Below are 25,131 nucleotides of genomic sequence, written 5' to 3'. Positions count from 1 at the left end.
GACCAATTTTGGATCTAAAGATCTTAAACAAATTCCTCAGAGTTCCATCTTTCAAAATGGAAACTATTCGGACCATCCTACCCATGATCCAAGAAGGTCAGTACATGACCACAGTGGACTTAAAGGATGCCTACCTTCACATACCGATTCACAAAGATCATCATCATCATCATCGGTTTCTAAGGTTTGCCTTTCTAGACAGGCATTACCAATTTGTAGCTCTTCCCTTCAGGTTGGCTACAGCCCCGAGAATCTTTACAAAGGTTCTGGGCTCACTTCTGGCGGTTCTAAGACCGCGAGGCATAGCGGTGGCTCCGTATCTAGACAACATCCTGATACAGGCGTCAAGCTTTCAAGTTGCCAAGTCTCATACAGAGATAGTTCTGGCATTTCTGAGGTCGCATGGGTGGAAAGTGAACGAGGAAAAGAGTTCTCTATCCCCACTCACAAGAGTCTCCTTCTTAGGGACTTTTATAGATTCTGTAGAAATGAAAATTTACCTGACGGAGTCCAGGTTATCAAAACTTCTAAATGCTTGCGGTGTTCTTCACTCCATTCCGCGCCCTTCGGTAGCTCAGTGTGTGGAGGTAATCGGCTTAATGGTAGCGGCAATGGACATAGTGCCATTTGCGCGCCTTCATCTCAGACCGCTGCAATTATGCATGCTGAGTCAGTGGAATGGGGATTACACAGATTTGTCCCCTCTGCTAAATCTGGATCAAGAGACCAGAGATTCTCTTCTCTGGTGGTTGTCTTGGGTACACCTGTCCAAGGGTATGACCTTTCGCAGGCCAGATTGGACAATTGTAACAACAGATGCCAGCCTTCTAGGTTGGGGTGCAGTCTGGAATTCCCTGAAGGCACAGGGATCGTGGACTCAGGAGGAGAAACTCCTTCCAATAAATATTCTGGAGTTAAGAGCGATATTCAATGCTCTTCTGGCTTGGCCTCAGTTAGCAACACTGAGGTTCATCAGATTTCAGTCGGACAACATCACGACTGTGGCTTACATCAACCATCAAGGGGGAACCAGGAGTTCCCTAGCGATGTTAGAAGTCTCAAAAATAATTCGCTGGGCAGAGTACCACTCTTGCCACCTGTCAGCAATCCATATCCCAGGCGTGGAGAACTGGGAGGCGGATTTTCTAAGTCGTCAGACTTTCCATCCGGGGGAGTGGGAACTCCATCCAGAGGTGTTTGCTCAGTTGATTCATCGTTGGGGCAAACCAGAGTTGGATCTCATGGCGTCTTGCCAGAACGCCAAGCTTCCTTGTTACGGATCCAGGTCCAGGGACCCAGAAGCGAGGCTGATAGATGCTCTAGCAGCGCCTTGGTTCTTCAACCTGGCTTATGTGTTTCCACCGTTTCCTCTGCTCCCTCGACTGATTGCCAAAATCAAACAGGAGAGAGCATCGGTGATTCTGATAGCACCTGCGTGGCCACGCAGGACTTGGTATGCAGACCTAGTGGACATGTCATCCTTTCCACCATGGACTCTGCCTCTAAGACAGGACCTTCTGATACAAGGTCCTTTCAATCATCCAAATCTAATTTCTCTGAGACTGACTGCATGGAGATTGAACACTTGATTCTATCAAAGCGTGGCTTCTCCGAGTCAGTCATTTATACTTTAATACAGGCACGAAAGCCTGTTACCAGGAAAATCTACCACAAGATATGGAGTAAATATCTTTATTGGTGTGAATCCAAGAATTACTCATGGAGTAGGGTTAGGATTCCTAGAATATTGTCTTTTCTCCAAAAGGGCTTGGACAAAGGATTATCAGCTAGTTCCTTAAAGGGACAGATTTCTGTTGTGTCTATTCTTTTGCACAAGCGTCTGGCAGAGGTTCCAGACGTCCAGGCATTTTGCCAGGCTTTGGTTAGAATTAAGCCTGTGTTTAAACCTGTTGCTCCCCCGTGGAGCTTAAACTTGGTTCTTTAAGTTCTTCAAGGAGTTCAGTTTGAACCCCTTCATTCCATTGACATTAAACTTTTATCTTGGAAAGTTCTGTATTTGATGGCTATTTCCTCGGCTCGGAGAGTCTCTGAGCTATCTGCCTTACAATGTGATTCTCCTTATCTGATTTTTCATGCAGATAAGGTAGTACTGCGTACCAAACCTGGGTTTTTACCTAAGGTGGTTTCTAACAAGAATAGCAATCAAGAGATTGTTGTTCCATCATTGTGTCCTAATCCTTCTTCAAAGAAGGAACGTCTTTTACATAATCTGGACGTAGTCCGTGCCTTGAAGTTTTACTTACAAGCTACTAAAGATTTTCGTCAAACATCTATCCTGTTTGTCGTTTACTCTGGACAGAGGAGAGGTCAAAAAGCTTCAGCAACCTCTCTTTCCTTTTGGCTTTGGAGCATAATACGCCTAGCCTATGAGACTGCTGGACAGCAGCCCCCTGAAAGGATTACAGCTCATTCCACTAGAGCTGTGGCTTCCACCTGGGCCTTTAAAAATGAGGCCTCTGTTGAACAGATTTGCAAGGCCGCGACTTGGTCTTCGCTTCACACTTTTTCCAAATTTTACAAATTTGATACTTTTGCTTCTTCGGAGGCTGTTTTTGGGAGACAGGTTCTTCAGGCAGTGGTTCCTTCCGCTTAATCCTGCCTTGTCCCTCCCATCATCTGTGTACTTTAGCTTTGGTATTGGTATCCCATAAGTAATGGATGATCCGCGGACTGGATACACTTAACAAGAGAAAACATAATTTATGCTTACCTGATAAATTTATTTCTCTAGTAGTGTATCCAGTCCACGGCCCGCCCTGTCCTTTTAAGGCAGGTCTAAATTTTAATTAAACTACAGTCACCACTGCACCCTATGGTTTCTCCTTTCTCTGTTTGTTTTCGGTCGAATGACTGGATATGACAGTTAGGGGAGGAGCTATATAGCAGCTCTGCTGTGGGTGATCCTCTTGCAACTTCCTGTTGGGAAGGAGAATATCCTATAAGTAATGGATGATCCGTGGACTGGATACACTACAAGAGAAATAAATTTATCAGGTAAGCATAAATTATGTTTTTGTCAATATTTAAACAGCTAATGAAACTTTAAAAAAATACATCTACATGTTGTTCTCATTTATTTTGCGTTTAATGTCCCTTTAAGAAGTCCCATGTCCTGTTAGCTGAATATTCCATTTGTGCCTAACAATGATTTGAAAACCTGAATCCAAGTCAGTTACCTTTTGTGACATCAGCATTACCTTTTCCCACAGCCCACATGTTTCACTGAATTTAAACAGATCAAATCAATCAAATGCTCGTTACTAGACGATGGTCGAGCCCTGCTGCTACTGGGAATATCTGGAGCTCCTCAGGTAAATTTACAGGACACATATATTGCCTATACATGATAATGTTACACTCCCTGAGAGGTAGGTATTTACCTACTTGTAGTTGTGGTCCAATCGAGATATAAATAGATGATTGATAGATGAATAGATAGATGGATGAATAGATAGCTAGATAGATAGCTAGATAGATGGATGGATGCATGGAAAGGTAGATGGATAGGATACATGGATGGATAGATGGATAGGTAGGTGGATAGGTAGGTGGATGAATAGATAGATGGATAGGTAGATGGATAGGTAGGTGGATAGATAGAGTAACACTCAATACTCACTGCTTCTTGATTACATGGAGAGAAAAAAATTAAATATATACGCACACAACATCCTACACTACTACAGGTTTATGATTATATTTAAAAGGGGTCCTACATCAACATATGTTTTGTTCTGCGAATAAGGATGCAGGTTTATTTATTTGTTTATCTATTTTTTATGTGGGGTTTGTAAAGAAACTGGTGATTCTCTATGGTTCTATGTGTTTGGCTGTTACTAGACTTTTTACGTAATAGTTTTTTCTTCTTTACTTTTGAGTAGGGATGTGAGATCATTTTTATTATCATTTGATCACATTAGGAATGCTGCCTATTAATTTGTGGTCCTATTTGTGAGTGATTTGTTATTTTAAGTTATTAGTGTTTTTCTAATTATAGTTTTAGATACTAATAAGTGAAATATGTATTCATTTGCCAGGCCTTGGCTATTAAAACCCATTCATTGGCTGTAGTGGAAAACATGGCTGACCTTATTGATGGCTACTGCAGGCTAAAAAACGAAACCGAAGAATCTCTCATTGTCCATCCTTGGAGTGGTAAGTACATAACAAAATATGGTTTCAGGCTAAATGCGTATCTATTATGTATTTTTAGTACAGTGCACTTGACACACCTTGGTTTTAAAAAGGCCACTTGATCTTCCATAGAAATGAAATCCCATGTAGGGGTTCTTCAGATCTAGATGACTTGACCAGTGACATTTCCTACTGTAACGTAGTATAGAATGTATAGTGTATTTGTTTGAGCTGAAGATCTCATATTGAATAGGAAGTTGTCTTTATATGACTAGTAATGTTTTTCTAAGTGATCATTTTTAAATCTGGCCTATTTGTATTTAAAAAAGGGACATATAGCTGATATTTGAAATCATTTTCAAATTAAAAATGTTTTATTTATCACTACCAGTGCAATAACATATAATATACAAGTGCACATGTATTTGTCAGTGGGCTAAATTGTGAGTGGCACGCCAACGGTAGCACGAAAGTGGAGTATTCACTTGTATTACAAGTTGAAAGTAAACTAGAGTAAACCAGCACACACACAAAAAAAACTGTCTAGCGAAGTTAACGTGCGAATGGGAACGCAAAATAGCGCTCCTCTCATAATCTAGCCCTATGTTAGCTGCATTTTTTAATCTAATGGCTGTTATATATTTCTTTTTCTCACAGAAAATGAAAAGAGAAATAGTTTGCCGAGAATCCCTTCTCAGTAAGTGAACCCTTCATATGTATTTATGGATAATATTGTGGTAAGGCAGCAATATTTATGTTTTATTCTGTGTTTGATTTCTGTAAACTGCATATAAATAAATTATACAGGATTGATACCAATTCCAAACTGAGATTAATTATTATTATTAATAATATTACTTTTATTATTATAAGTAAAGATTGTGTTCACAGACTCATTTCAAAATCAGACTTGTTTTTTAAACATAGGAACTGATTTTGGATGTAGAAGGGAACCAAACGTTCTATTGAGTCTGCCCATAGTTATGGTTGAAGAGTAAGCTTTTTATTTGTATAACTTTATGTGTATCCCTTGAATCTGACAATCTTTGTTCCTACCATCTCTATTAGACTTATATTAATGAACAGCCATTTCTGTAAAGAGTTCTCACACAGATTACTCTTAAACTATTGGCCCCTTTTGACTTGAAAATATCACACAAGCAATATGGTGCATTATTACTTCTGGCCATTTCCCATCAAGTACAACATGAAAAACACAAGAAAGCAGGTGAATTATTTTTGGAGTAATAAGGTGTCAATCATAATCTTTACTGGTTTATGACAGCTAAAGTCTGAACCACGGCTGATATTGTCATGGTGTTTTTTAGTGATTACAATTCCCAAATGCTCCTTTTTGTAGTGGAAAAACAAATTGCACAGCACTGATGACAAACAAAATGGCGATTTAGTGTTTTTAGAGCACACATCCTCAAACTTGGCCCTCCAGAGGTTTTGGAACTACATTTCCCATGGTGCTCAGCCAGCTGATATGCTGGCTGAGCATCATGGGAAATGTAGTTCCAAAACCTCTGGAGGGCCAAGTTTGAGGATGTCTGTTTTAGAGAATACATCACAGGCTGAAGTACCTTTGTTTTTATTGATAGCTTTTACTGCTGTGCAGTGATGCTAATAGATGACGTGTTGTGCTCCAAAACCATAGACATGTTTGTTTCTCTAAAGGATTTAAACAGGCAGACTACTGGGTGTTTAACACCCTCAAACAGTTAAACACAGAGTAGAAGTACCGCTCAGGACTCGCAGAGCACTGCTGGTCCTGAGCGGAAAATGCTGCTGATCCAATCAACAGCGCTAGTTCCACATCTGAGTTGTGCAAGTAGTGCTGCTGATTGGATCAGCTGCGTTTTCCATTTAGGACCAGCAGTACTCTGTGAGTCTCGAACAGTATTTCGACTGTGTGTTTAACCCATTTTCGGGGGTTAAACACACAGTAGAGCAGGGTCAATAGTCTTAAATTACATTCTCTAACAGATTAGAGCATGTAATTATTTGAATATAATAATTCAGTTTGGGAGTAGATTTTTGGCATCTAGAAGTTATCTATAGTATTATGCATCATAAGGAGTCACACTGCCGCAGATTAACTATTTTATAAATGATTTTATTTGAAGGGAGGTGTCTGATAGAAGTTCCAGATTTCGAGAAGGAAGCAGTATTGGTGAGTTCTCTGTGACCTGCTGTGTTTATGTTTGGTTGTCCCTTTATATAGCTCTTACACAAGTGTCTCACCATAAAATAGGTACCAAAACTAGCTGCTGTTTCATTTAGTTCAGTACAGCGTTTGCTTTTGGTGGGGACATAAAAATCTTGCCTAAGACCACGGCATTAAATGGACAAAATATATTGCGGCTGTCTTGCAGTAAACTAACATACTGGGTTAGTTTGTAAATGTTTTGAATGCATTATCACCTTGTATGCTGCAATTGTTTTTCAATAGCCAAACTCCTTCCTTGTTTGGTTGAGCCATTTACAGACTTGTTATTAGAGCACACCCAGCTGGCAACTGTCAGTTTGTTTTGCAGTTTCCTATCCTGTGATCTCTGCTGAAGCCAGTTAGGTACAGATATGTAGCATGGTTAGGAGTGTGAAGTTTGCCATGTGCACTAACAGTTTACAGTACTGGAAAACTCTTTAATTTTCAGACTTAAATGAAAAGGGGTCAAAATAAATGAAACATTTGGAAATTTGTTTCGTTACACATTATTAAGTATTTTATATTACAATGTCTAAGTGTTTCAAGGGACAGTCTACTTGAATTTTTTTTTATTGTTTAAAAAGATAGATAATCCCTTTATTACCCATTCCCCAGTTTTGCACAACTAACACAGTTATATTAATATACTTTTCTCCTGTTAAGTGTGGTCAGTCCACGGGTCATCATTACTTCTGGGATATTAACTCCTCCCCAACAGGAAGTGCAAGAGGATTCACCCAGCAGAGCTGCTATATAGCTCCTCCCCTCTACGTCACCCCCAGTCATTCTCTTGCACCCAACGAATAGATAGGATGTGTGAGAGGACTGTGGTGATTATACTTAGTTTTATACCTTCAATCAAAAGTTTGTTATTTTATAATAGCACCGGAGTGTGTTATTCCTTCTCTGGTAGAATTTGAAGAAGAATCTACCTGAGTTTTTTCTATGATTTTAGCCGGAGTAGTTAAGATCATATTGCTGTTTCTCGGCCATCTGAGGAGAGGTAAACTTCAGATCAGGGGACAGCGGGCAGATTAATCTGCAAGAGGTATGTAGCAGCTTATTATTTTCTGACAATGGAATTGATGAGAAAATTCTGCCATACCGATATAATGTAAACTCAGCCTTAAATGCAGTAGCAGCAACTGGTATCAGGCTGTCATGTATGTATATTTTACACTTCAGTATTCTGGGGAATGGCACTTCACTGGAATTATACTGTATGCATAATGCTTTAGCCTAATTTGCAGGGACTAGCAACAGGCTTTTTAATAACACTTAATTTATTTATGTTAAACGTTTTTTGCTGGCATGTAAAATCGTTTAATTTTCTGAGGTACTGGGTGAAAAAATGTTTTGGGCACTATTTTTTCCACTTGGCAGTCGTTTTTATTTAATTTATGACAGTTTACTGATCTCTCTCACTGTTGTGTATGAGGGGGAGGGGCCTTTTTTGGCGCTTTTGCTACGCATCAAAAAATTCAGTCAGAAGTTTATTGTCTTCCCTGCATGATCCGGTTCATCTCTACAGAACTCAGGGGTCTTCAAAACTTGTTTTGAGGGAGGTAATCACTCACAGCAGAGCTGTGAGATTGTAGTTGACTGTGATAAAAAACGTTTATTTCTGTATTTTTTTTCTGCTATCAGGGTTAATTATCCTTTACTAATGGGAGCAATCCTTTGCTAAAAGTGTGTTTTTTACAAAGATTTGATGCTATAACTTTTCAGTTTATCAATTTTCAACTGTCATAACTTTTTATGTGCTTCTTATAGGCACAGTACGTTTTGCATATTATAGTAAATTACTTGAAAAGTATTTCCAAGTTGCTAGTTTATTTGCTAGTGTGTTAAACATGTCTGATTCAGAGGAAGATATCTGTGCTATATGTGCTAAAGCCAAAGTGGAGACCAATAGAAATTTATGTACTAACTGCATTGATACTACTTTAAATAAAAGTCAATCTGTACAAGTTGAACATATTTCACCAAACAACGAGGGGAGAGTTATGGCGACTAACTCGCCTCACGTGTCAGTACCTGCATCTCCCGCTCGGGAGGTGCGTGATATTGTAGCGCCGAGTACATCTGGGCGGCCATTACAAATCACATTACAGGATATGGCTACTGTTATGACTGAAGTTTTGGCTAAATTACCAGAACTAAGAGGTAAGCGTGATCACTCTGGGGTGAGAACAGAGTGCGCTGATAATATTAGGGCCATGTCAGATACTGCGTCACAATTTGCAGAACATGAGGACGGAGAGCTTCATTCTGCGGGTGACGGTTCTGATCCAAACAGACTGGATTCAGATATTTCAAATTTTAAATTTAAGCTGGAAAACCTCCGTGTATTACTAGGGGAGGTGTTAGCGGCTCTGAATGATTGTAACACAGTTGCAATACCAGAGAAATTGTGTAGGTTGGATAAATATTTTGCGGTACCGTCGAGTACTGACGTTTTTCCTATACCTAAGAGACTTACTGAAATTGTTACTAAGGAGTGGGATAGACCCGGTGTGCCGTTCTCACCCCCTCCAATATTTAGAAAGATGTTTCCAATAGACGCCACCACACGGGACTTATGGCAAACGGTCCCTAAGGTGGAGGGAGCAGTTTCTACTTTAGCTAAGCGTACCACTATCCCGGTGGAGGATAGCTGTGCCTTTTCAGATCCAATGGATAAAAAGTTAGGTTACCTTAAGAAAATGTTTGTTCAACAAGGTTTTATATTGCAACCTCTTGCATGCATTGCGCCTGTCACGGCTGCAGCAGCATTTTGGTTTGAGTCTCTGGAAGAGACACTTGAATCAGCTCCATTAGATGAGATTACACACAAGCTTAAAGCCCTTAAGTTAGCTAACTCATTTATTTCGGATGCCGTAGTACATTTAACTAAACTTACGGCTAAGAATTCCGGATTCGCCATTCAGGCGCGCAGAGCACTGTGGCTAAAATCCTGGTCAGCTGATGTTACTTCTAAATCTAAATTGCTTAATATTCCTTTCAAAGGGCAGACCTTATTCGGGCCCGGGTTGAAAGAAATTATCGCTGACATTACAGGGGGTAAAGGCCATGCCCTGTCTCAAGACAGAGCCAAACCTAAGGCTAGACAGTCTAATTTTCGTTCCTTTCGTAATTTCAAAGCAGGAGCAGCATCAACTTCCTCTGCACCAAAACAGGAAGGAGCTGTTGCTCGCTACAGACAAGGCTGGAGACCTAACCAGTCCTGGAACAAGGGCAAGCAGGCCAGGAAACCTGCTGCTGCCCCTAAGACAGCATGAATCGAGGGCCCCCGATCCGGGAACGGATCTAGTGGGGGGCAGACTTTCTCTCTTCGCCCAGGCTTGGGCAAGAGATGTCCAGGATCCCTGAGCGTTAGAGATCATATCTCAGGGATACCTTCTGGACTTCAAATCCTCTCCCCCAAGAGGGAGATTTCATCTGTCAAGGTTGTCAACAAACCAAATAAAGAAAGAGGCGTTTCTACGCTGCGTACAAGATCTTTTATTAATGGGAGTGATCCATCCGGTTCCGCGGTCGGAACAAGGACAAGGGTTTTACTCAAATCTGTTTGTGGTTCCCAAAAAAGAGGGAACTTTCAGGCCAATCTTGGATTTAAAGATCCTAAACAAATTCCTAAGAGTTCCATCGTTCAAAATGGAAACTATTCGGACAATTTTACCCATGATCCAAAAGGGTCAGTACATGACCACAGTGGATTTAAAGGATGCTTACCTTCACATACCGATTCACAAAGATCATTACCGGTATCTAAGGTTTGCCTTTCTAGACAGGCATTACCAGTTTGTAGCTCTTCCATTCGGATTGGCTACGGCTCCAAGAATCTTCACAAAGGTTCTGGGTGCTCTTCTGGCGGTACTAAGACCGCGAGGAATTTCGGTAGCTCCGTACCTAGACGACATTCTGATACAAGCTTCAAGCTTTCAAACTGCCAAGTCTCATACAGAGTTAGTACTGGCATTTCTAAGGTCGCATGGATGGAAGGTGAACGAAAAGAAGAGTTCTCTCTTTCCACTCACAAGAGTTCCCTTCTTGGGGACTCTGATAGATTCTGTAGAAATGAAGATTTACCTGACAGAAGACAGGTTAACAAAGCTTCAAAATGCATGCCGTGTCCTTCATTCCATTCAACACCCGTCAGTAGCTCAATGCATGGAGGTGATCGGCTTAATGGTAGCGGCAATGGACATAGTACCCTTTGCACGCCTACATCTCAGACCGCTGCAATTGTGCATGCTAAGTCAGTGGAATGGGGATTACTCAGACTTGTCCCCTACTCTGAATCTGGATCAAGAGACCAGAAATTCTCTTCTATGGTGGCTTTCTCGGCCACATCTGTCCAGGGGGATGCCATTCAGCAGGCCGGACTGGACAATTGTAACAACAGACGCCAGCCTACTAGGTTGGGGCGCTGTCTGGAATTCTCTGAAGGCTCAGGGACTATGGAATCAGGAGGAGAGTCTCCTACCAATAAACATTCTGGAATTGAGAGCAGTTCTCAATGCCCTTCTGGCTTGGCCCCAGTTAACAACTCGGGGGTTCATCAGGTTTCAGTCGGACAACATCACGACTGTAGCTTACATCAACCATCAGGGAGGGACAAGAAGCTCCCTAGCAATGATGGAAGTATCAAAGATAATTCGCTGGGCAGAGTCTCACTCTTGCCACCTGTCAGCAATCCACATCCCGGGAGTGGAGAACTGGGAGGCGGATTTCTTAAGTCGTCAGACTTTTCATCCGGGGGAGTGGGAACTTCATCCGGAGGTCTTTGCCCAAATACTTCGACGTTGGGGCAAACCAGAGATAGATCTCATGGCGTCTCGACAGAATGCCAAGCTTCCTCGTTACGGGTCCAGATCCAGGGATCCGGGAGCGGTTCTGATAGATGCTTTGACAGCACCTTGGACCTTCGGGATGGCTTATGTGTTTCCACCCTTCCCGATGCTTCCTCGATTGATTGCCAGAATCAAACAGGAGAGAGCATCAGTGATTCTAATAGCGCCTGCATGGCCACGCAGGACTTGGTATGCAGATCTAGTGGACATGTCATCCTGTCCACCTTGGTCTCTACCTCTGAAACAGGACCTTCTGATCCAGGGTCCCTTCAAACATCAAAATCTAATTTCTCTGAAGCTGACTGCTTGGAAATTGAACGCTTGATTTTATCAAAACGTGGTTTTTCTGAGTCCGTTATTGATACCTTAATACAGGCTAGAAAGCCTGTTACCAGAAAGATTTATCATAAGATATGGCCCAAATACTTATATTGGTGCGAATCCAAGAGTTACTCATGGAGTAAGGTTAGGATTCCGAGGATATTGTCTTTTCTACAAGAAGGTTTAGAAAAGGGTTTATCCGCTAGTTCCTTAAAGGGACAGATTTCAGCTCTGTCCATTCTTTTACACAAACGTCTGTCAGAAGTTCCGGACGTTCAAGCTTTTTGTCAGGCTTTAGCTAGGATCAAGCCTGTGTTTAAAACTGTTGCTCCACCATGGAGTTTGAACTTAGTTCTTAATGTTTTACAGGGTGTTCCGTTTGAACCCCTTCATTCCATTGATATCAAGCTGTTATCTTGGAAAGTTCTATTTTTAATGGCGATTTCCTCGGCTCGAAGAGTCTCTGAGTTATCCGCCTTGCATTGTGATTCTCCTTATCTGATTTTTCATTCAGACAAGGTAGTTCTGCGTACTAAACCTGGGTTCCTACCTAAGGTGGTCACTAACAGGAATATCAATCAAGAGATTGTGGTTCCATCTTTGTGTCCTAATCCTTCTTCGAAGAAGGAACGTCTGCTACACAATCTAGATGTAGTCCGTGCCCTGAAATTTTATCTACAGGCAACTAAGGATTTTCGACAAACGTCTTCCCTGTTTGTCGTTTATTCTGGTCAGAGGAGAGGTCAAAAAGCTTCGGCTGCCTCTCTCTCTTTTTGGCTTCGTAGCATAATTCGGTTAGCCTATGAGACTGCTGGACAGCAGCCTCCTGAAAGAATTACAGCACATTCTACTAGAGCTGTGGCTTCCACTTGGGCCTTTAAGAATGAGGCTTCTGTTGAACAGATTTGCAAGGCTGCAACTTGGTCTTCTCTTCATACTTTTTCCAAATTTTACAAATTTGACACTTTTGCTTCTTCGGAGGCTGTTTTTGGGAGAAAGGTTCTTCAGGCAGTGGTTCCTTCCGTATAAAGAGCCTGCCTGTCCCTCCCGTCATCTGTGTACTTTAGCTTTGGTATTGGTATCCCAGAAGTAATGATGACCCGTGGACTGACCACACTTAACAGGAGAAAACAAAATTTATGCTTACCTGATAAATTCCTTTCTCCTGTAGTGTGGTCAGTCCACGGCCCGCCCTGTTTTTTATGGCAGGTAAATTTTTTTTTTGAATTATACTCCAGTCACCACTACACCCTTTGGCTTCTCCTTTCTCGTTGGTCCTTGGTCGAATGACTGGAGGTGACGTAGAGGGGAGGAGCTATATAGCAGCTCTGCTGGGTGAATCCTCTTGCACTTCCTGTTGGGGAGGAGTTAATATCCCAGAAGTAATGATGACCCGTGGACTGACCACACTACAGGAGAAAGGAATTTATCAGGTAAGCATAAATTTTGTTTTTTACCTCTGTGATTACCTTGTATCTAAGACTCTTCAGTTATTTTGACAGACTTGCAATTAAGCCAATCAGACTGACTCATAAATAACTCCACGAGCATGAGCACCATGTTATCTATACTGCACGCATGAACTAGCACTGTCTAGCTGTGAAAACTGTCAAAATGCACTGAGATAAGAGCCGGCCTACAACGATTTAGAAATCAGTTTATGAGCCTACCTAGATATACCTTTCAAGAAAGAATACCAAAAAAATAAAGAAAATTTGATGATAAAAGTAAATTGGAAAGTTGTTTAAATTTGCATGTCTTATCTGAATCATTAAAGAATCATTGTGACTTGACTGACCCTTTTATGTCCCTATAATGTAATGTAGTGCACAATAATAATGTGCGGATGTGTGCGAACATAAGCTACCATTGTAGTCCATCAGAATTCCCTGGAGAAGCACTTGCATAGTCAAAACCATGACAATGCATTATATATTCCACATATCATAGGTTTTACAAACACATTTGTGATGCAGTAACACCCCTTTACTTTGCAAGTGGTCAAGTTAATATTGATATTCCACTCCATTAGAATAAACTCTCTTCCAGTAGCTTTTCAGAGATGTGGAATTTTGAAATTCATCATGTTTTACCTCTGTAAAAATAATTTTTTTCTGGCTGCATATCCTTGTCTGTATGGGTTTTGTTAAATATTTTGCATGTTAACAAACACACTTGTTTTTGATTTGATAAAATTATCTTTCAGTCACTTTTTTTTTTTTTATTGAGGCAGTCAAGAAAAGTTACATAAAGGTAGGGAGGCAGGTAAAAGCCTTTACATCATAGTTTTTACATAACACCCCGGATATAAGGTTAAGTTAGATAGTCACGTCTTAAAGAATTAAATTAAATGCGATAGTATCAGGCTTTAAATGGACTTAGAGTCTCTTTACACATCCAAAGGTTTCATGAGGAAAAAGGAAAAATAAAAAAACAAAAAATAAATAAATAAAAGGGCTACCTGAACATTAATGTTCTGCCTGCTTTTTACAGTTTAAACAAACAACAGTAAAACAGAATTATTTAACCATATAATGTAAAACGTACAACTCAGAATTAATTAGGGTGAAGTCGTCTGACATCTAGCCAGAGGTGTGTTTGTTGGGAGTCTATGTGAAGTGATAGGTTACAAAATGTGCACCGGTGAGGTGAAGAGGGAGTGTACACCCTGAAAGACTAGGTTGGACTGACCTGTGTTTGTGTCGCAATGGTGGGTAATAAACCTGGTGACAAAAAGGGGGGGGGGGGAAGGGGTATGGGGGGTAATTTTACTTGAGCGATAGTTCTGTAAGCTTTCATGTTAGTCTGGGAAGAGTGTGAGCCACTGGTGCCAGATTCTAGTGTGCATGTCTGCCTTATCTAGTACTCGAAAAGAATATTGTTTCATCTGCCTGATGTGTCTGATGGTGGATAGGATTTGTGAGAAGGAAGGAGGACTTTTATTTCTCCATGTCCTGGCTATAGTCAATTTAACTGCCATGAAAAGGTATATGATGAGGGCCTCTGTAGGGTTGTCTAAAATGGGGACTGGCATGTGCAAAAGGGCGACTTCCGGTAGGTAGGGGGGGTAGATACCTAGGCGGTTAAGTGTATTGTATAATTCTTTCCACAGGGGCTGGATTTTTGGGCATGACCACCAGATGTGTACCTGCGTACCCGCAAGTCCACATAATCGCCAGCACAGGGGAGATTGTGTATTGTAAGTTTTGTGTAGGTGGACTGGGACTAAGTGCCATCTGACTAAAATTTTATAATGTAGCTCCCATAAAGTAGCGCAGTGGAGTAGTTGTCTGGTTCTCTGTATCCTGTTCTGCCATGTGTCTATGTCTACAATGAAACCTATTTCTTTCTCCCAAGTGACATGTTGTGGGATTTTGAGGGATGGTTTCTTGTTGGTCAGGAGGGAGTAATGTAAGGATAATGGATGTTTGATAATGTGTGTGTTAGTCCACGTCTGTTCCCAGACGGTGGGTGGCCGAAGGGACTTTGTCGGATATCCCCATGAGCGGAGCAAGGAGCTGATCTGGTAGGCTTAAAATTGTAATTTCGGTGGTATATTGAATTTGGTGCTAAGCATGCGAGTGAGGAAGCCAAGTTCCAGAGTCATAAAAATCCATGACTGATTTAAGATTCAGGGCCTGCCATTTGTCAAAATGTGTCTCGGGTAACGTAAATAAAGCTGCTGACAAAGGGAGAGCAGGAGATGGGTGGGGTGATATGTTAGGGTCATGTCGGATAGAGTCAGTCACATTTTTAAAATGTAAATGTCCATTTATGATTGAAATAAAGTACTGTATCTAGGCATTAATGTAAAATATAAAATATTAATGCTAGACATGAGGCTTTATATTTAGCATCACACAACAGTCATTGTATAACAGGTCCCCGTTTGTACAATATAGTTTATTTAGTGTATTTTAAAGGATCCCATGTGGTGACACAATTAGTTTTATTTAAATAAGGGCTTCTGTATACTTGCACTTACCCCAACAGCCCTCTAATCTGCTCCTCTGTGCTTTATTTAAATATTTTGTGTCTGTACAGCCAATCAGAAGTTGTTGAAAATGAAGTCACATGATCCACTGTCTTCACTGATTGGTGGCAGCAGTAGGGTGCGTCCTTTTCTTTAGACACAAGAACAAAAAAAATGCTAGTGAGCAGGATGGAGGGCTGGTAGAGTGTACGGTGACTATATTTAACTGAAATGGATTTCATTACCATATGGGAACAACCAATTAAACTAATTAGTTTTGTATAAACAGGGACTTGTTACATGATGACTTTGTGTCCCTTTAATATTTTAACTAGTCCTAATCAACACTGAATTAAAGGGACATGAAACCCCATTTTTTTATTCATAATTCAGACAGAGCATGCAATTTGAAACAACTTTCTAATTTACTTCAATTATCAAATTTTCTTTGTTCACTTTGAAACTCAGGAGTGTGCACGTGTCTGTAGCAGTATATTGCAGCAGTTTTGCAAGAATGTTATCCATTTGCAAAAGCATAGATGGCAGCACTTTTTCTTGCCACGTAGTACTCAAACCATTTACTTAGGTACAGTATCTTTTCAATAAAGAAATAAAGTAAATTGGAAAGTTTTTTTTTCTTTCTAATTGTATGCTCTGCCTGAATCACAAAAACGGTCTGTTGGGTTTCATATCCGTTTAATTTGCTACCAAGTTTTACTTTTCTTTTGGTCATGTTTTTTCTATGGAGATCTGTGATAATGTGTGTGTGAAAACCCGTTTTTTTAAATATTTTTTTAAATTTATTTTTCATGGTTTTAGTGAATTGATTTTAAGTCATTATTTCATATGATAAATATTCTTTGGTAATCTGAGAAGTTTTATTTAATCAGATGGTGTCTTCTAAGAAAAACAAGGGAAAACAAAAATCACTATATGAAATTTTTGCAAGTGAACGCTAATAGATTCTAATGGGGTCTGTAGCCATAGTCACATGTCTGGTCTGTGAGAGTGCTCAGTTGCATGAGTGTGAAAACGCATTACATTGTAGTAATCTTCATTTTCATTCATTTAAAGTACAAAATTAGTCTTTCCGTTATTGGAAATGATATACTTCTATAAGCACATCACGTTGCATCCACATTTCCACCCCAGGAAGACCTTATACACAAAATTATATAGGGCTAGATTACAAGTTGAGTGTAAAATATCGCTTCAATGTGCACTGGTATTACAAGTGAGGTGCAATGCGAACGCATTGCGCTCACGAGAGCGCGTTTCTATAGGCTCTAATGGGAGCCTCGTTCTCATGCCGTGAGACACAGCATGAGAACTAGCACAGCAAAGGGGGCAAGTCATGCAGCGATGAGAAGCAAATATAAAAATATATACATATATATTTATGTCTTAATATTAGTATACACATATTAACACAAAAATACATATGTATATAAGCATATACAGATATATTTACTGGGAACACACAGTCCCCCTAAACTGCTTTGTAAGGGTACTTTTCAGTGCCGTTTTTTTTTTCTAACTCCCCACACCCACGAACTTTAGTCCCCAAAAACTGCTAAGTGCATTTTTTTATTTTTTATTTCTCCAACATAGGTGTGTCCGGTCCACGGCGTCATCCTTACTTGTGGGATATTCTCTTCCCCAACAGGAAATGGCAAAGAGCCCAGCAAAGCTGGTCACATGATCCCTCCTAGGCTCCGCCTACCCCAGTCATTCTCTTTGCCGTTGTACAGGCAACATCTCCACGGAGATGGCTTAGAGTTTTTTAGTGTTTAACTGTAGTTTTTCATTATTCAATCAAGAGTTTGTTATTTTCAAATAGTGCTGGTACGTACTATTTACTCAGAAACAGAAAAGAGATGAAGAATTCTGTTTGTATGAGGAAAATGATTTTAGCAACCGTAACTAAAATCCATGGCTGTTCCACACAGGACTGTTGAGAGCAATTAACTTCAGTTGGGGGAACAGAGTGCAGTCTCTTACTGCTTGAGGTATGACACATTCTAACAAGACGATGTAATGCTGGAAGCTGTCATTTTCCCTATGGGATCCGGTAAGCCATGTTTATTACGATTGTAAATAAGGGCTTCACAAGGGCTTATTTAAACTGTAGACTTTTTCTGGGCTAAATCGATTGATTATTAACACATATTTAGCCTTGAGGAATCATTTTATCTGGGTTTTTTGATATAATAATATCGGCAGGCACTGTTTTAGACACCTTATTCTTTAGGGGCTTTCCCAAAGCATAGGCAGAGTCTCATTTTCGCGCCGGTGTTGCGCACTTGTTTTTGAGAGGCATGGCATGCAGTCGCATGTGAGAGGAGCTCTGATACTTATAAAAGACTTCTGAAGGCGTCATTTGGTATCGTATTCCCCTTTGGGTTTGGTTGGGTCTCAGCAAAGCAGATACCAGGGACTGTAAAGGGGTTTAAAGCTTAAAACGGCTCCGGTTCCGTTATTTTAAGGGTTAAAGCTTCCAAAATTGGTGTGCAATATTTTCAAAGCTTTAAGACGCTGTGGTGAAAATTTGGTGAATTTTGAACAATTCCTTCATGTTTTTTCGCAATTGCAGTAATAAAGTGTGTTCAGTTTAAAATTTAAAGTGACAGTAACGGTTTTATTTTAAAACGTTTTTTGTACTTTCTGATCAAGTTTATGCCTGTTTAACATGTCTGAGCTACCAGATAGACTGTGTTCTGAATGTGGGGAAGCCAGAATTCCTATTCATTTAAATAAATGTGATTTATGTGATAATGACAATGATGCCCAAGATGATTCCTCAAGTGAGGGGAGTAAGCATGGTACTGCATCATTCCCTCCTTCGTCTACACGAGTCTTGCCCACTCAGGAGGCCCCTAGTACATCTAGCGCGCCAATACTCCTTACTATGCAACAATTAACGGCTGTAATGGATAATTCTGTCAAAAACATTTTAGCCAAAATGAACCCTTGTCAGCGTAAGCGTGGCTGCTCTGTTTTAGTTACTGAAGAGCATGACGACGCTGATATTAATATCTCTGAAGGGCCCCTAACCCAATCTGAGGGGGCCAGGGAGGTTTTGTCTGAGGGAGAAATTACTGATTTAGGGAACATTTCTCAGCAGGCTGAATCTGATGTGATTACATTTAAATTTAAATTGGAACATCTCCGCATTTTGCTTAAGGAGGTATTATCCACTCTGGATGATTGTGAAAATTTAGTCATCCCAGAGAAACTATGTAAAATGGACAAGTTCTTAGAGGTGCCGGGGCTCCCAGAAGCTTTTCCTATACCCAAGCGGGTGGCGGACATTGTTAATAAAGAATGGGAAAGGCCCGGTATTCCTTTCGTCCCTCCCCCCATATTTAAAAAATTGTTTCCTATGGTCGACCCTAGAAAGGACTTATGGCAGTCAGTCCCCAAGGTCGAGGGAGCGGTTTCTACTTTAAACAAACGCACCACTATTCCCATAGAGGATAGTTGTGCTTTCAAAGATCCTATGGATAAAAAATTAGAAGGTTTGCTTAAAAAGATGTTTGTTCAGCAGGGTTACCTTCTACAACCCATTTCATGCATTGTCCCTGTCACTACTGCCGCATATTTCTGGTTTGATGAACTGCTTAAGGTGCTCGATAGTGACTCTCCTCCTTATGAGGAGATTATGGACAGAATCAATGCTCTCAAATTGGCTAATTCTTTCACTCTAGACGCCTCTTTGCAATTGGCTAAGTTAGCGGCTAAGAACTCTGGGTTTGCTATTGTGGCGCGCAGAGCGCTTTGGTTGAAATCTTGGTCGGCTGATGCGTCTTCCAAGAACAAGCTACTAAACATTCCTTTCAAGGGGAAAACGTTGTTTGGTCCTGACTTGAAAGAGATTATCTCTGATATCACTGGGGGTAAGGGCCACGCCCTTCCTCAGGATCGGCCTTTCAAGGCAAAAAATAGACCTAATTTTCGTCCCTTTCGTAAAAACGGACCAGCCCAAGGTGCTACGTCCTCTAAGCAAGAGGGTAATACTTCTCAGGCCAAGCCAGCTTGGAGACCAATGCAAGGCTGGAACAAGGGAAAGCAGGCCAAGAAACCTGCCACTGCTACCAAGACAGCATGAAATATTGGCCCCCGATCCGGGACCGGATCTGGTGGGGGGCAGACTCTCTCTCTTCGCTCAGGCTTGGGCAAGAGATGTTCTGGATCCTTGGGCGCTAGAAATAGTCTCCCAGGGTTATCTTCTGGAATTCAAGGGACTTCCCCCAAGGGGGAGGTTCCACAGGTCGCAGTTGTCTTCAGACCACATAAAAAGACAGGCGTTCTTACATTGTGTAGAAGACCTGTTAAAAATGGGAGTGATTCATCCTGTTCCATTAAGAGAACAAGGGATGGGGTTCTACTCCAATCTGTTCATAGTTCCCAAAAAAGAGGGAACGTTCAGACCAATCCTAGATCTCAAGATCTTAAACAAATTTCTCAAGGTCCCATCGTTCAAGATGGAAACCATTCGAACTATCCTTCCTTCCATCCAGGAAGGTCAATTCATGACCACGGTGGATTTAAAGGATGCGTATCTACATATTCCTATCCACAAGGAACATCATCGGTTCCTAAGGTTTGCATTCCTGGACAAACATTACCAGTTCGTGGCGCTTCCTTTCGGATTAGCCACTGCTCCAAGGATTTTCACAAAGGTACTAGGGTCCCTTCTAGCGGTGCTAAGACCAAGGGGCATTGCAGTAGTACCTTACCTGGACGACATTCTGATTCAAGCGTCGTCCCTTCCTCAAGCAAAGGCTCACACGGACATTGTCCTGGCCTTTCTCAGATCTCACGGCTGGAAAGTGAACGTGGAAAAGAGTTCTCTATCCCCGTCAACAAGGGTTCCCTTCTTGGGAACAATTATAGACTCCTTAGAAATGAGGATCTTTCTAACAGAGGCCAGAAAAACAAAGCTTCTGGACTCTTGTCGGATACTTCATTCCGTTCCTCTTCCTTCCATAGCTCAGTGCATGGAAGTGATCGGGTTGATGGTGGCGGCGATGGACATAGTTCCTTTTGCGCGCATTCATCTAAGACCATTACAACTGTGCATGCTCAGTCAGTGGAATGGGGACTATACAGACTTGTCTCCGAAGATACAAGTAAATCAGAGGACCAGAGACTCACTCCGTTGGTGGCTGTCCCTGGACAATCTGTCTCAAGGGATGATGTTCCACAGACCAGAGTGGGTCATTGTCACGACCGACGCCAGTCTGATAGGCTGGGGCGCGGTCTGGGGATCCCTGAAAGCTCAGGGTCTTTGGTCTCGGGAAGAATCTCTTCTACCGATAAATATTCTGGAACTGAGAGCGATATTCAATGCGCTCCAGGCCTGGCCCCAGCTTGCGAGGACCAGGTTCATTCGGTTTCAATCAGACAACATGACGACTGTTGCGTACATCAACCATCAGGGGGGAACAAGGAGTTCCCTAGCGATGGAAGAAGTAACCAAAATTATTCTTTGGGCGGAGTCTCACTCCTGCCACCTGTCTGCTATCCACATCCCAGGAGTGGAAAATTGGGAAGCGGATTTTCTGAGTCGTCAGACATTGCATCCGGGGGAGTGGGAACTCCATCCGGAAATCTTTGCCCAAGTCACTCACCTGTGGGGCATTCCAGACATGGATCTGATGGCCTCTCGTCAGAACTTCAAAGTTCCTTGCTACGGGGCCAGATCCAGGGATCCCAAGGCGGCTCTAGTGGATGCACTAGTAGCACCTTGGACCTTCAAACTAGCTTATGTGTTCCCGCCATTTCCTCTCATCCCCAGGCTGATAGCCAGGATCAAGCAGGAGAGGGCGTCGGTGATCTTGATAGCTCCTGCGTGGCCACGCAGGACTTGGTATGCAGATCTGGTGAATATGTCATCGGCTCCACCTTGGAAGCTACCTTTGAGACGAGACCTTCTTGTTCAGGGTCCGTTCGAACATCCGAATCTGGTTTCACTCCAGCTGACTGCGTGGAGATTGAACGCTTGATTTTATCGAAGCGAGGATTCTCAGATTCTGTGATCGATACTCTTGTTCAGGCCAGAAAGCCTGTGACTAGAAAGATTTACCACAAAATTTGGAAAAAATATATCTGTTGGTGTGAATCTAAAGGATTCCCTTGGGACAAGGTTAAGATTCCTAGGATTCTATCCTTCCTTCAAGAAGGATTGGAAAAAGGATTATCGGCAAGTTCCCTGAAGGGACAGATTTCTGCCTTGTCGGTATTACTTCACAAAAAGCTGGCAGCTGTGCCAGATGTTCAAGCCTTTGTTCAGGCTCTGGTTAGAATCAAGCCTGTTTACAAACCTTTGACTCCTCCTTGGAGTCTCAATTTAGTTCTTTCAGTTCTTCAGGGGGTTCCGTTTGAACCCTTACATTCCGTTGATATTAAGTTATTATCTTGGAAAGTTTTGTTTTTAGTTGCGATTTCTTCTGCTAGAAGAGTCTCAGAATTATCTGCTCTGCAGTGTTCTCCTCCTTATCTGGTGTTCCATGCAGATAAGGTGGTTTTACGTACTAAACCTGGTTTTCTTCCAAAAGTTGTTTCTAACAAAAACATTAACCAGGAGATTATCGTACCTTCTCTGTGTCCAAAACCAGTTTCAAAGAAGGAACGTTTGTTGCACAATTTGGATGTTGTTCGCGCTCTAAAATTCTATTTAGATGCTACAAAGGATTTTAGACAAACATCTTCCTTGTTTGTTGTTTATTCAGGTAAAAGGAGAGGTCAAAAAGCAACTTCTACCTCTCTCTCTTTTTGGATTAAAAGCATCATCAGATTGGCTTACGAGACTGCCGGACGGCAGCCTCCCGAAAGAATCACAGCTCATTCCACTAGGGCTGTGGCTTCCACATGGGCCTTCAAGAACGAGGCTTCTGTTGATCAGATATGTAGGGCAGCGACTTGGTCTTCCCTGCACACTTTTACCAAATTTTACAAGTTTGATACTTTTGCTTCTTCTGAGGCTATTTTTGGGAGAAAGGTTTTGCAAGCCGTGGTGCCTTCCATTTAGGTGACCTGATTTGCTCCCTCCCTTCATCCGTGTCCTAAAGCTTTGGTATTGGTTCCCACAAGTAAGGATGACGCCGTGGACCGGACACACCTATGTTGGAGAAAACAGAATTTATGTTTACCTGATAAATTTCTTTCTCCAACGGTGTGTCCGGTCCACGGCCCGCCCTGGTTTTTTTAATCAGGTCTGATATTTTATTTTCTTTAACTACAGTCACCACGGTACCATATGGTTTCTCCTATGCAAATATTCCTCCTTAACGTCGGTCGAATGACTGGGGTAGGCGGAGCCTAGGAGGGATCATGTGACCAGCTTTGCTGGGCTCTTTGCCATTTCCTGTTGGGGAAGAGAATATCCCACAAGTAAGGATGACGCCGTGGACCGGACACACCGTTGGAGAAAGAAATTTATCAGGTAAACATAAATTCTGTTTTTATGTTTTCTTTTTCTTTTTTAAAAGGGGCCTCACATGTTATTTTGGGGGCAATTGGGGGGCATTAAAAAAATGAACTAGAGGTCTGAGCTATGGTTAACTTTTTTGAGTGCGAATTTGCCCTTTTGCGGGCGTGTGATAAATTAGCGCTCCTATAATGTTTATAATGTGTGATATGGATGTGAGTGTATGTTTTTTTTTAATAAAAATCCAATAAAATAACACTGCAATTACTCGCATGTATAAAATGTATGGGTTTTGCTGTGGATTCGCAGTGGTAGCAGTTTGGATCAGTCTCTTTTAGGGTAGCTTCTAGAAGTACAATTAAAGACTCAGTTCTTCAATTTAAAGGGACACTTAACTGAAACTTCCCCTAAAAATGTTATGTGTAGTGAACACAATTTGCAGTGCACTTTCATTATTTTTTTTTGCTTTTCTTACAATTTAAATCTTAAAATGTCTACTCACCAAAGTGTCTGGAGTTAATTCCTTGAAACTCAAAAGAAATTCCAGTAAAACAACTTAAAACGTTTCATGTCTTGTTTCAGATTCTGACATTTATGCAGAAATTCCAGAAGACTCCGGACCAAGGTCTGCAAGTAAGTCATCCCCTCCCCCTGTTGTAAAAGTCAGCTCAGTACCTATAGAAAATTATCTATAAACTTTATACCTATCTCTACTGTCAGTTTTTCATCCCAATCTTTTTTTTTTGCTTTAAGCCAATCCTTAGGGTTGGATCGCAATCATGCTGCAAAGATGGGGTTGCTTTTGCATGTCACTAAATTATTGCAGGTCATAATAGTCATCAAGGAAGGAGCTTCTTACCCCTATTAAAGGGACATGAAACCCAAATTTTTTCTTTCATGATTTAGAAAGAGCATAAAATTATAAACATCTTTCTAATTTGCTTCTATTATCTATTTTGCTTCATTTTCTTGATATTGTTTGCTGAAAAGCATATCTAGATATGCTTAGTAGCTGCTGATTGGTAGCTGCACATAGATGCCTCCTGTGATTGGTTCGCTGTGTGCATTGCTATTTCTTCATTAAAGTACAGGTGGCCCTCGGTTTACAACGGTTCAATTTGCATCGTTTCAGAATAACAACCTTTTTTTCCAGTCATGTGACTGCTATTGAAAAGCATTGAGAAGCAGTGCATTGATTAAAATAGCCAGTAGGTGGAGCTGTCCGCTTGTGTTGCAGCAAAGCCAAGCAAGCTGAAATGAAACAGTTTAACCAGACCTGAGCTATCCAGCACATTTCAAAGGAACAAGATCTTCCTGTCTATAAATCAGTCCAGATTGGAATGCATAGAAAGAACTGTTTGCAGAAAAATGCAAGTGAAGTCTGTGTTGTGTGATTATTTTATTAGGTTTATAATGCTGTTTAGCAAATGTTTTTGTTCATTTAACTTAGTTTAATTATATATTCTGTGTTGTCTGATTATTTTATTAGGTTTATAATGCTGTCTAGCATTTAAAGTCTTCATTTCAAAGCTTTAAAAATAATGTATTAGCTGTTACTTATGACAATTTTGAGAGGGGCCTGGAACCTAACTCCCTCACTTCCCATTGACTTACATTATAAACTGGGTTTCAATTTACAACGGTTTCAATTTACAACCATTCCTTCTGGAACCTAACCCCGGCGTAAACTGACGGCTACCTGTATATCTAAATAATAAAGCAAATTAGGTAATAGAAGTAAATTGGAATGTTGTTTAAAATTATATTCTCTACCTTAATCATGAAAGAAAATGTTTGGGTATAGTGTCCCTTGTATAGCATTAAAGGGAGAGTCTAGTCCAGAATTTGTATTGTTTAAAAACATAGAGAATCCCTTTATTACTCATTCCCCAGCTTTGTATTACCAACACGGTTATATTAACATACTATATTCCTCTGTGATTACCTTGTATCTAAGCCTCTGCAGACTGCCCCTTGTTTCAGTTCTTTTGACAGACTTACATTTTAGCCAATCAGTGCTGACTTAAATAACTCCACGGGAGTGAGCACAATGTTACCTATATGGTACACATGAACTAGCGCTGTCTAACTGTGAAAACTGTCAAAAAACCTGTCAAAATGCACTGAGATAAGAGGCGGCCTCCAAAGGCTAGACATTAGCATATGAGCATACCTAGGTTTA

General features: G+C 41.1%; 1 protein-coding gene across 5 annotated transcripts in view; it reads left to right on the top strand.

Annotated features, from left to right (window-relative positions):
- Positions 1 to 25,131, top strand: part of PTK2B (protein tyrosine kinase 2 beta) — a 607,866-nt gene that overhangs the window by 371,398 nt on the left and 211,337 nt on the right. For all 5 annotated transcript variants that reach the window (XM_053709509.1, XM_053709510.1, XM_053709513.1 and 2 more), the window contains exons 11-15: positions 3,231 to 3,332; positions 4,059 to 4,176; positions 4,813 to 4,852; positions 6,285 to 6,331; positions 23,532 to 23,582. In XM_053709509.1, the coding sequence (XP_053565484.1) occupies positions 3,231 to 3,332; positions 4,059 to 4,176; positions 4,813 to 4,852; positions 6,285 to 6,331; positions 23,532 to 23,582 (358 nt within the window). The remainder of the gene's footprint in view (positions 1 to 3,230; positions 3,333 to 4,058; positions 4,177 to 4,812; positions 4,853 to 6,284; positions 6,332 to 23,531; positions 23,583 to 25,131) is intronic.

The sequence above is a fragment of the Bombina bombina genome, chromosome 4, assembly GCF_027579735.1.
Source record: "Bombina bombina isolate aBomBom1 chromosome 4, aBomBom1.pri, whole genome shotgun sequence".
NCBI classification, from domain to species: Eukaryota; Metazoa; Chordata; class Amphibia; order Anura; family Bombinatoridae; genus Bombina; species Bombina bombina.
Note: the sequence above shows the minus strand (reverse complement) of the source record. Positions and strands in the feature narration are given on the sequence as shown.